General features: G+C 38.9%; 1 protein-coding gene across 3 annotated transcripts in view; it reads left to right on the forward strand.

The window, feature by feature from the left end:
• R3hcc1l (R3H domain and coiled-coil containing 1 like) overlaps window positions 1–12,575 on the forward strand; it is a 73,309-nt gene that overhangs the window by 35,802 nt on the left and 24,932 nt on the right. For 2 of the 3 annotated variants that reach the window (XM_021151698.2, XM_029472454.1), the window contains exon 2: window positions 6,609–8,374. In XM_021151698.2, the coding sequence (XP_021007357.1) occupies window positions 6,623–8,374 (1,752 nt within the window). In that variant the 5' untranslated portion in view covers window positions 6,609–6,622. The remainder of the gene's footprint in view (window positions 1–6,608; window positions 8,375–12,575) is intronic. The other variant, XM_021151700.2, reaches the window with a different exon arrangement.

Genomic DNA, 12,575 nt, shown 5'->3' on the forward strand with positions numbered 1-12,575 from the left:
GCATGGCAGCAGGTGACTGGCACAGCAAGCTGAAAGATTATATCTCAACTGGAAACAGGGAGAGCAGACTGGAAACAGGGAGACACTATAACCATCAAAGCCTGCCTGCCCCAGTGATATACCTCCGATAGCATGGCTGCACCTCCTAAAGGCTCCATAACCTCAAATAGTACCACTCACTGGGGACCATGTGTTCACTTTGTGAGCCTATGCAGGACATTTCTCCTTCAAACCACCACAGCGTGTATATAAAATATGCATACACATTGTCCTAGGGTTTTCTTGCTGTGAAGAGACACCAGGACCAAGGCAACTCTTATAAAAGAAAACATTTAATTGGGGCTGGCTTACAGTTTCAGTCTATTATCATGGCAGGAAGCATAGCAGCATCCAGGGAGACATGAATTAGAAGCTGAGAGTTCTACATCTTGATCTGAAGGCAGCCAGGAGGAGACTTTGTCAACTGGACAGAGTTAAGTTTATATGTAAGACCTCAAAACCCCACCTCCACAGTAACACACTTCGCTATCAAGGCCACACTTCCTCTAACAAGGCCACACTGCCTAATAGTACCCCTTGTCACAGGCCAATCATATTCAAACCACCACACATTTAGTAGTAGTGGATTATAGAGATTCTTTTTAAAGAATTCTTCAGTGTACATCTCATTCTACCATTCATTAAAGGCAAAACAAATTTTCATACAAATATAAATATGCTTACTTATTTTTCCATAAAGGGTTAAAGTCTTCTGACTCTGAGAGGTTGGACTCAGCAAGTAAAGGTGACTGCAACCAAGCTTGATGTCTCACATCAATCCTTGAGACCCTCAGGGTGGGAGAGAATCAGTTCCTGCAAGTAGGCACTGGAGCAAACAAGTGCCTCCTCCCATACACCAGTAAATAAATAGATAGAAGCTTAAAGATCTTTCCAGTAATTAAATCTTGGCTGGAAATTGGATATTCCAGGAGATGTGCATCTTCAGTGTTACTCAGAATTTATTATTTTATTTTATCACTGTCAGGTGTCTTAGTTACTGTTCTATTGCTGTGAAGAAACACTGTGACCAAGGCAGCTCTTACGAAAGAAAGCTTATAATTGGGAGCTTGCTTACTGGTTCAGAGGTTTACAGTCCATTGTTATCAAGGCAGGGAGTTTGGCAGCATGCAGGCAAACATGTAGCTCAGAGTTCTACATCTGGATCCACAGGCAGCAGGAGGAGAGACCATGGGACTGAATTGGGCTTTTGAAACCCCAACTCCTGCCTCCCCACTCCCTGTCCCCCAACCTCCATCCCAATCCCCCATCTCCCCCCCCCTCTTCCTCCAACAAAGCCACACCTAATCCTTTCAGATAGCACCACTCCACCACTCCCTGGTGTCTAAGAATTCAAACCTGTAAGCCTGTCCCTATAGGGACCACGACATCAGTGCTGAACCCCATCAGGGCTGAGACTGTCGCTTCACATAAGCACACAGTACTAAATAACAAGTATGTTTTAGGTTTTCAGAAATTGTTGGAAATTCTTTTATGATTCCCAAGAGAAAATTCATTCAATGATTTTTTTTTAAAATGACATCAAAATACTCAAATACCATTTTTAATAAAAACATTCTGACATAATACAAAGATACCGTAATTTGGTACATATTGAAGAATGAAAATAGGAAAGGTAAAATTTTTGTTTTCTGCACGTAAGGCATTGCCCCTATGAGGACAGAAGACATTGTAACTTACAGTAGTAGCGTATGGCATGATGGTGTATTTGGTGCAGAGTGTGCACGTTATGTATTCAGAGCAGAGGCTACAGAGAAATTAGAGGATGTAACACAGGTACTATACCGTAAATGTATTCATTTTTATTTTGGATGTTTTAGTCATTGTACAGTCAGTGATAAAGTGCTTACCTATCAGGGGTGTGGCCCTAGACTCCATTCCAATACCACTAAGCATAATCTATTTGCCAAACAGAATCAAGAAGAGAGATTCAAACAGAACTTTGCCATTAAAAAAGAATTATTTTAAATATTTCTACCCAAAATTATTCCCTGACAGCTATGAATGAGGTTTACCAAATTTTCTAGGAACACTAAACCCAGCTAGTAAATAACACATTTTAACCTATGTTATACTGTAACCTTGATAGCCCATAGACAAATTTCACTTGAATATACAGAAAAGGCAAGCCAAGTAAATAGGCAGAGAGTGTTCTTATTTTTCCAGTGTTTTGAAGTGCCACCACTGTTGTAAAATGAATCCCAAATGGTGTGGACTGAAATAAATCTACTGCCAAAACACTTTAATTAAGAATGTTTTCTTCACTCAACCTCATATTTTTGTTTATTAACAAGAGAATTAATTGTGCCTTGCTTCCTTTTCAAAGAAATTTGATGTGGTTTAAAAAAGAAAGAAAGAAAGAAAGAAAGAAAGAAAGAAAGAAAGAAAGAAAGAAAGAAAGAAAGGAAACAAAAAGACACCTGATTGTGTTAATTGTTGCATCTCAGTTCTGGGGTCTTCTAGAAAGGAACAGAGCAAGGACACATGTTGTTGTGTCTAGTGAAAGGATCATATAACTTTGGGGGACACGCCCTTTTTTTCTTTTACAAATGGAGTATTAGATAAGGTAATAATCTTTTATTTGATTTTTGGATTTTTTTTTTCAGGTGGAAATTTTCTGTATTGACCAACCACAGCAGCTGTGATTTTTTAACTTAGGAAATCTTAGCACATGTTTTTAGCTAAGATACATTTTTGTCTTTTGTTTTTTGGTTTTTTGTTTTGTTTTGTTTTTTGTTTTTTGGTTTTTTTTTTTTTTTCAGAAAAGTGCTGTGGCATGAGTGGCTCTTAAAAATTGGATCAGATTAAAACCATTAAATTTAGCTAAATGGTCTCAAATGGTTCAGGGGGAAAACCCAGCCCTGGGGAGGGAGGGAAGTAGGAAAGGAGAAGGGACGTGTATGACTGTGAGTGATGAAGCACTTGTGGAGAGATGGTGGTGGCTGACAGCAGGTGAATTAGCTGTAAAGGATAGTGAACACCGCTGTGCTGTTTCTAACTAGTGTAACTTACCTCTAGTTGATACAAGAAGACATGGTGGCACATGCTTGTAATTCCAGTACTTGAGAGGTTGAGGCAGGATTTCAAGTTCGAGGCCAGTCTAGGCTATATAGGCCAACCTGAAATAAACATTTGAGACTCTTCCCCCCCACCCTCAACACTTTAAAACAGTAGAGGCAATTGGAAAGGTGCTAAGCTAAGTGTAGTCCCAAGGCACAGAAGGTACAGAGAAACTGATTTAGCCTGAATTGTTTCAAAGATATATTTTAGTAATTGGCTGCTGTCTATGGAATTTTAGGATTTTTTTGTATTCTGAAATAGTCTGACTTCTTATCCGGGTGAGAAAATGTAATTTTGAATAGAATTGCAAATTGATAGTCTTTCTGGAATAAATAAGCTGCAAAATGCAGAATAACTAATTCTTTTCTTTAAGTAAGTTAGCAAGAGTCCTTTCAACATTAAAAAAAATTTTTTTTTAAATAAGTTAAGCTGTATGGGTAAGAGCTGAGTGAAGAAACCAGATGCTGTGATTTCTTCTGCACGAGAAGTTAGTGTGTACAGGTGTGGGCTTGTGTGTGGTGGACCTCAGGTGTCAGCGGCTCTCCAAGATCTTTACATTTCACACAGGGTCTCACTTCACCTTGAGCTTGTTATTTTGCTAGACTGGCTGGGCTTCTTCCGTCTGCTTCCCTGTCACTGGGGTTGCAGGCCACGAGACAGAGCTTTTTTCTTCATCTTCATGGTGCTTCAGTTTGAACTCAGATCCTCGTGTTTGTATGGCAAGTAGTTCTTCACTGTCTGGGTCATCTCCCTAGGAACCAGGGCGGGAAGTTTTTAATTCAAGATACATTTTTCTTTAAATTGTATATGGCAGGTCCCCATACTTCCATTGTTAAAGACTGTCATGCCTACAGTTCCAAAAGAAGTTCATGAAAATTTGAGAACGCTTTATAGTAAATTGACAGAGACTTGAAAGCCCACAAGATGATGATCCTCCTGGTTTGGTCTGTAACTTACTCTGAAATAACCTCAGTGAGTTCTGTGTTGGAGCAGCTTCTAGTTGCCCACGAGCTGAACATTGGAATTTTAGGATTTTTGTATTCTGAAATGGCTATTGCTATGAAGTATGGCACATAGGGTTCCTATTAAATCCATTGAATTTCTAAAAGGTAACACCTACTTAATGACTTTCATTATGATCTGTGCTGTGGATGTCACATCTCTGTAGTTGAAAGACTAGTATATGCCTTTACAAATTCCCCAAAATCTGTGTCCAGTGATATCATATTGGTAGCTTGAAATTATCCACAGTAAAAATAAAAATATTTACTGTACAGAGATTGGCAGGTGCCATAAATCAGGGCTTGATTACTTATTGATTGGCTAGACTAACAACGATGAAAGTACTACTAATGTAAATGTGTCATGTCTTTAGCTACTATATTGTGAATAGCTTAAAAAATGAAGAGACACTCTTCCATTATTCAAAGTTGTTATCCACTTGAGCAAAGGAGTCACTTACTGTGGACATCATTGATATAAACAACAACGCTCTGACATACACTTGTTGGGCTTGTTGGTAATTTACCAACACACTGCTTGTTATGGCCCAATTGAATTTAGCATTTGTGTAGGAAATAGACAATATAAGTTTATTATGTTGCTATTCTGATTTTTAAAACAATATTATGATAGATGATCATTAAGGAAAGGGGATTGCTTTGGAAACCCCTACAGCATACAATTTTAAAGTATATAATTTGGGGAAGTTAATAGTCTAGTTACAGATTAAAGATAGTAATATGATTTAAAAAGATGTTTAAACATTTGTTATAAGTAGAATTGCTTTTTCTAGTGTATGTCAGTCATCTAGATTTATTTAGTTTTTATTGGAAACGTGGTTGTTACCTGATAATAGCATTGAAAAAAAATCTGGAAATGTGGAGTTTTGTTTTGCTTTACTTTGTTTTTTCTTACATTGAGTTAAAACTGTTGCTTCCTTTAATTTCTGTCAATTGATTCTGGAGAAACTTAGACACACAGAATGTGGAAGGAAAATGTTTTCTTTTCTGTAGAGCAGCTGGTCCCAGGTTGAAAGACTAGTAAATAAATGCCTTTACAAATTCCCCCAAATCTGTGTCCAGTGATATCATATTGGTAGCTTGAAATTATCCACAGTAAAAATTAAAATATTTACTGCACAGAGATTGGCAGGTGCCATAAATCAGCTATGATGCTTTGTTTAAACCCCTTTGGATAAGAAACATCCTTCAGTTAGTTCTACTAGTCACACACAGTATGGCAGTTCCCCACCTATCCCCATGCTAAGAACATGTGGCTTTTTAAAACTTTATCACATTTTCTTGACCTTGTGGCTGAAATAGAAACCTTCAGATACTTCTTTGGGTAGATTTTACAGAAGTAAATGTTGTATTAGTTTTGCTTGTTTGTTTTTTTGTTTTTCCTAGAACAGTTGTATTTATTGTCTGCTGCCTTCATGTTGCCCTTAGTGTTTCACTTCAGACTCTAGACATGATGAGTTATAATTTTATCATTTTTGATCTTTATTAATCTTTATTAATCTCATCAGTTTATGTCAGCTGGACTTTTTTTGGTACTTTTTTGCTTATTGTATGTATCTGGCTGTCATATAAAGTATGTTAAATTTGAAAGGCTGTGGAGTCCCCTCTTTTTACATTCATGTTTACTCATTATTATTTCCGTTCCTTGATCCACATCTGCCCATGTCTAACCAGAAGGTGCTTTATCTATTGAAATTGAGACACACTGTGTTAATTGCATCCCTTCAAGTGAAAACTTAAACCTTTTTGAAATCTGGCTTACTATTAAAATCTTATTCTTAGACCAGCAAAATGGTGGCAAAGGTGCTTTTTGCCAAGACTGACAGCCTGAATTCAGTCCCCAGAACCCACATCATAGAATGAAAGAGCCAACTCTGACCTCCACATGTGCACTGTGATGTTCATGTGTGTATACACAGATATACACGCAAATAATTTAATACATTGTTAAAAAATCATATTTTTCCACAAACAGAATAGTAGAAAATTTGTGTATTAGGCTAGATATTAAGAGTTCAAAATAGCAGAGGGAGTTTGGCTAGGTGGCTCAGCAAGTAAAGATGCCAGCAGCCAAGCTTGGCAGTCTGCGCTTCAGTCCCAGGAGTCATGTGATACAGGAGAGAACTAATTCCTGTCCAAGTGTCCTCTGATCTCCACATGGCACAGTGGCTTATATGCATAAGCACACACATGCATGTATTATGTGTACACATACACACAACTAAATAAAAACTAATAAAACATTTCATAGAAGAGGAGAGGCCCAGATTTATCTCTCTTATGAGTTTTGGGAATTTATTTTCCTGATTGACATGCCTGAATGGATTAAGTATTTTATGTCAAGTTTTTTTAAGTCAATGATTGCTGACAAACAAAAAAACAAACAAAAGAACAGATTAAAATACTTAAAAAATTCATTCTTTGAATTTTTTTTTGTCTTTTATTATTAACTCTTTCATTTTCTTTCAGATTGAAGTGGTGCCATGCAGCAAGAAGCAGAGAGATGTAGAGTTCGAACCAAAAGGCCTGACATGGCACTTTATGTGCCTAAAGCTCGAAGGGGGACAGCTCTCCTCAAGTCAAGTGAGCAGGAGGAAGGCCATGGGCCTCCTGCCTTTGTGCCTAAAGATCAAAAAGAAGGTTGTCTTCCGCAGAAGATCTCTGCAAGTAAACCCGAGTCCCAAAGACAGGGAGGTGCAGGACATTCCGGTAGGAAGGATGTTAACTATAGGGAAGGAACGAGATCTGCATCACAAGTAAGGAAAGACAGGTGCCCACAAAAACAGAATAAAGAGAAGGCTTGTTCTAAGAAAGGAGCTGAAGACTCCACAGAAGCCTCCTCCCAAGAACATCAACACAGAGCTCCCGACGCTGGGATTGTATCTAGTGTACCTTTACAAAGACTTTTTAAACCAAAGATGGGCTGTTGGGAAGTTCAGACTGCAGGAGCAACAGGACACTGGGGGGCGTCTCCATCTCAGTCTTCTGCAGAAGTCAGTGCTGCTCAGGTTCCAAGCAGACCATTCCAGAATGTAGAACTCTGTGATTTCAGTGGGGAAACTTTTGTAAATAGAAATTTGGAAAGCAGCATTGTAACTGAGGCCAAAGTTCCAGAGCTAGGCTCCCAATTTCCTCAAGTTGTTACCACTCTGCTGAAACCAGATGGTATGACTATGCCAGTAACACTAAGTTCTGATTCTGAAGCTGCACCAACCAGTCTGGAAACACCAGATGGAATGTCAAAGCACAGTCCTGGGGACATCTCTGCGGTTTCTGTTCCTGGAGGTCCAGATGAAGCTGTTGATTCAACTTTTGTAGACTTTGAAGTTGAGAGTGAGGGTACAGTCAACAGTACAGAGTCTGTCTTGGGTCAGAAAGGTGTAGATTCCATTCTTGAGACTGTGGATAACGTTTCTCTTAAAATGGCTGTAGTCGGCACATTAGAGAGCCCAGATGACACTATTGATCCAGCAGTGACTAGAGAATGTGAGAGTGACAGCTCTGCTGATGAGTTATGTGTACAGTCTGAACCTTCCGATACAGAGGTCCTCGAGCATGAAATAGACACAGATGACGGGTTTAGGGATATATGTGATAGTACCAGCAAGGCATGTATGGTGGACATTGCAGGTACAGTTTGGGACCCTGTAACTGAAGGCAGCTCTTGTACAGTTGCAGTTGGAGAATCTGGTGAGAGTAGTGGCAACATGAGAAATTTCTCAGATTATATAGAAATGAGTGCAGATGTAGCCCCACTTGATAGAGCTAAGAGTGAGAACGACTCTGAAAACATTAGCAGCCTAAGTGCTTGCTCAGATATTTATGCTGAGAGTATTGCATCTGGTTTTACAGAGTCAACAGGAAAGTTGATAGAAAGTGTGTCACATGGTGCTTCCTCCTTACCCATAAAGAAGACTGCTGACAGTAATATCACCACTTGTCTGGACTCTGAACTGAGTATGTCAGAGAATGCCTTGACTGATCTGGATACCACTGAGGAGATGACAGAGGCCTTGCACGACCCAAAAACTGCTGAAGAGTTTAAAACAAAAGAGGAAGATTACTCAGAGAGTGTAGTGTGTGGCATATCATTTTCTGATTCATCTGTGGAAACATCTGTAGATCTAAAAACAACAGACACTTCTCACATACAAGGAAGCAGTGCTGTGGAGGAAAGCTGGGAATCTATGTTTAATGATGATGGTGATTGCGTAGATCCACGTCTTCTACAAGAGGTATGCTCACTTGAAATTACTTGATATTAGACTATTTATAAATTAGGGAGTCTAGATTTGAAAGTATTTCTGATCGACAGTGTATATATTCATTCATTTTCTCATATTAAATTTAAGAGTTCTTGTTAACGGTAATAGCCTGATAGGATTATACATTGAGAAAAGACTGATAGATATGGAAAAGTTAAAGTGTATATAATCCTGCTGTATCTGTAATTGCTAAGTCCTAAGAGGTGTTACATTGAATAGATTAAATATGAATTTAATGGATTCTGGCTGCTCGTTGAGGAAATACAGACCAGGAACCTTGAAATATTTTTCTGTGTTGACAACATATTTTTACATTAGCCATTTGGGGGAAGAAGTAATTTATAACTTAATTGTTTGTTCTTATTTTTTAGTGAATTTTGGAATATTGTTGAAAACTATAGAAGGAAGTAGAGAAGGAAATGAATGAATATGGCTATTTTTTAAGGAGTTGATACTGACTTAAGTTGACTAAATGACTTGAGTCTGTGAGGAACTGTAAGTGAGTTCATAAATACAGAATGTGTGACTTGAAGGCATATTTTAACATTTATTCTCTCTGCTGTTTAAATTCTTTATTACAAATTAGAACCACTGTTTTTAAATAGAGAACCACTTTCTCTTTCATTTCTTATTGTGGGTTCTTACAACCTTGGTCTGGACTGGAGGATTTTTTTTTTTTTTTCCTGAGACAGGGTTTCTCTGTGTAGCCCTGGCTGTCCTAGAACTCACTCTGTACACCGGGCTGGCCTCGAACTCAGAAATCTGCCTGCCTCTGCCTCCCAAGTGTTGGGATTAAAGGCGTGCGCTAGCACGCCCAGATGTTGTTGTTGTGTGTTTTTTTGTTTGTTTTTTGTTTTTAAAGATTTATTTATTTATTTATTATATGTAGTTACACTGTAGCTGTCTTCAGACACACCAGAGAGGGCATCAGATCCCATTACAGATGGTTGTGAGCCGGATTTGAACTCAGGACCTTCGGCAGAGCAGTCAGTTCCCTTAACCGCTGAGCCATCTCTCCAGCCGGAGAAATGGTTTGTTTATGATCTTCAGGTGGTTATCCTTAAGTCTGACATCAGGGTTTCAGTCCTGTTCTGAAACCGTTATTTACATTTATGTTCTTCCTAACAGACAGTGTCTTCACCTGAACGGTTTTGTTTGAGTCATTTTTTAAAATGATAATGATGAGTTTCTTGTTTGTTTAAATGGGGTGTATAGAAAAATACCACCCAGCTGTGAAAGAGACCCCCAAGACTAAAGAGGACAGCATGTTGGACAGAACCGACTTGCTGCTATAAAGCACTCCTTCATTCTTAGGTGCTTACACAGTTTCACTATTACTGTAGTGAGTGCTTCCTGAGATCAAGTCAGGAAACATCTTACACATTCCTTAGAATGAAATACAGAAGGGAGAGTCGTTGTGAGTGAGCACCCATGATCCTTTTGAATTGATATCAGAATTGCATATGTGCAGTGCGTTTACTCATAGCCTTCCTTAATCAGATTAACAAAGGCAGTAAGTGGTTCCTAGAGTATGGTGTTTGGGCGAGCAGGTTACATATCATCTGAGAACCTCTTAGAATTGCATTTTCTCTAGGCCAACAACTTACCTGTTAACTTTTTCAAGTGATTCTGAAACATGTAAAGTCTTGCAGTATTTGCCTAAATGTCTGCACACCTTAAATGTCTGTCAGAATGTGACTGGGGAACTACCTTAATGGTAGTTATAAAATCCTTATCAAGCAGGAGTTAGAGACCCATCACAGGTTAGGAAATACTAATGATAGAGTTAGATGGATGGAGACAGCTTATTACAGTTGAGATCATTGGGAAAGGATCTTAGTCTGAGAAGGAAACTGTTAGACAGGAGCTGACAAAAGGCTGACTTGAGACTGGGAGAGAAAGTGACTCCGTGCAGAAGGCAGCTATGCACACGTGGCAGTGCTTAGTAACTGGAAGGATGGGCATGAGCGGTTAGAATTCAAGTGCTGTCTCTTTTAGGTTGGCCTCTACCAACCTTGAAAACATCATTGTCAGTATTCAGATTCTGGGGAATTTCAGTTTCATTTGTATTTTGGAAGAGGGGATCCATGCATGCAACTGGATCTTTCACATCTAGGTACAGAAGCATCTAGGCAACAGCTAAGTGTTTTGAGAAGCATGGTCACATAGTCAGAAACTACTGGCTGACTAAATGCTGGGGATGCCAAGAAAATGCTTGTGCTTTGACCTGAAGACAGCATTGCTTGCATGTCTTTAGCAGTGCTTACGGAAGAGTGGGGCTGTGTTAAGCATTGCTTGCATGTCTTTAGCAGTGCTTACGGAAGAGTGGGGCTGTGTTAAGGATGAGGGTGGATGAGCACAGAATGAATCTGATAGGCTGTGGGTACAGGAAACAAAACTCTCTTCTGGTGTTTTGAAGGATGCCACAAGTCTAACATCTCAGTTTATTATTTATATTACTCAAACATACTTTATTAAATGCAGACCTAGAGTGCTTATCTATCTTGAAAGTTTTCCAACAGAAGACTTTGGCTTTTTTCCCAGTTGGCCTATTTATTTGTTGATAAAGACTAGACATAGAAGCATATCTAATGTTTCTAATAGGTAAGAAGAAGATAGGCTGTGAAGTAGAGTATGGCAACCTTTGATTAATAAGTGACATTTGAACCTCTAAAACTGGTCAGAAACTTGACCATAGTTAAGTCATGAGTGAGGTCCAGAGCTGCAACCCTTCATGCATTGTCAAAGATCACATTTCATCTTCTACTTTTATTTTTTATTTTACTATATTTGTTTGTTTTTCTTTAAGACAGGGTTTTGCTCTGTAGCCCTGGCTATTTTGGAATTCACTTTGTAGACCAGGATGACCTCAGACTCAGAGATCTGCCTCCCAAGTGCTTTAATTAAAGGCATGCACCACCATCACTTGGCCATTGCATTTCATTTTTAAAGCCAGGATATGGGTACCCACCTAGTAATTTAAACAAGTAACCAATAAAGCAGAGAATGTTGGCATGTGTCCTGTTTTCTCTCTAGAAATTAACTGTTTCCCAGGAAAATATCAACAAACAGAACATGCATAGCCCCTGCCACCTCCTGTTATGGCCATCAGACTTATGGGTAGAGTAGATGAGGCACCAACAGAACAGCACTAATGTTGTTAATGGATATTTCCCTTGGGTACCTTCATTGGCAATATGTAGTCTTTTGAGTTTTTATATAGAAATAAATAGGTAGGTAGTCTACAGTTTTAGTCTTTTTGTTACAGAAAGCCACTGCCGTTTCATAACCATTAGAATTGGGCACCAAAGTAAAGGAGCTGCACCCATTTCCACTCAGTACACTAATTGGCATCCTAACATCCTGTATCCCTCCTAGAGTCTTTTGCAAAAAAAAAAAAAAAAGAACCCAAGTTAGAAAGAAAAAAACGTATAAAAACATACAGTTCAGACACTTGGAGCATGTATGAAATACGAGGGGAGGAAAGCCCTTTATAACGTAGCTTCCAGAGACCGTGGTTTTAAGTGGATGGTATTGAATAGCAAATATTGAACGCTTGGAGTTTGACACTATAAATTGCAAATAGCAAGATGTTACTTTTACTACTATATTAAAGGCATTGTGCTATGTTCTAAAATTATATTTTATTGAGAGAGAAAATATATAATTATATGATCATATAACCACATAGCAATCTGATGGGTGATTAATTTAAATCAATGGGGATAGAGAGAAGGCTCAGCGGTTAAGAGCACCGAATGCTTTTCCAGAGGTCCTGAGTTCAATTCCCAGCAAATACATGGTGGCTCACAACCATCTGTAATGGGCATCCAATGCCATCTTCTGCTGTGTCTGAAGTCACATATATGAAATAAAAATATGGCTGGAGCAGGGCCAGAAGAAAAAAAAAAAAAAAGAAATCAGTGACTGCAACAGCCACACAAGAGCTATACTGATGTTATTTGATTGTCTAATGAATGGCACACAGACTAAAATGATGAGATCTCCCAAGGTTAATAACAGTTTCATTTTGGTGAGGCCATAGTGTTGCCCGCCGCTTTTGTTCCCCCTGGTAAGAACACACTCAGGGCAACCGGAATCTTCTGCGGCACAAGCTTTATTGCTTACCCCATCAGGAGCCAGTGGAGAAGAGAGCCAGAGAGAGAGAGAG

This window comes from Mus caroli, chromosome 19 (assembly GCF_900094665.2).
Source record: "Mus caroli chromosome 19, CAROLI_EIJ_v1.1, whole genome shotgun sequence".
Classification (NCBI taxonomy): domain Eukaryota; kingdom Metazoa; phylum Chordata; class Mammalia; order Rodentia; family Muridae; genus Mus; species Mus caroli.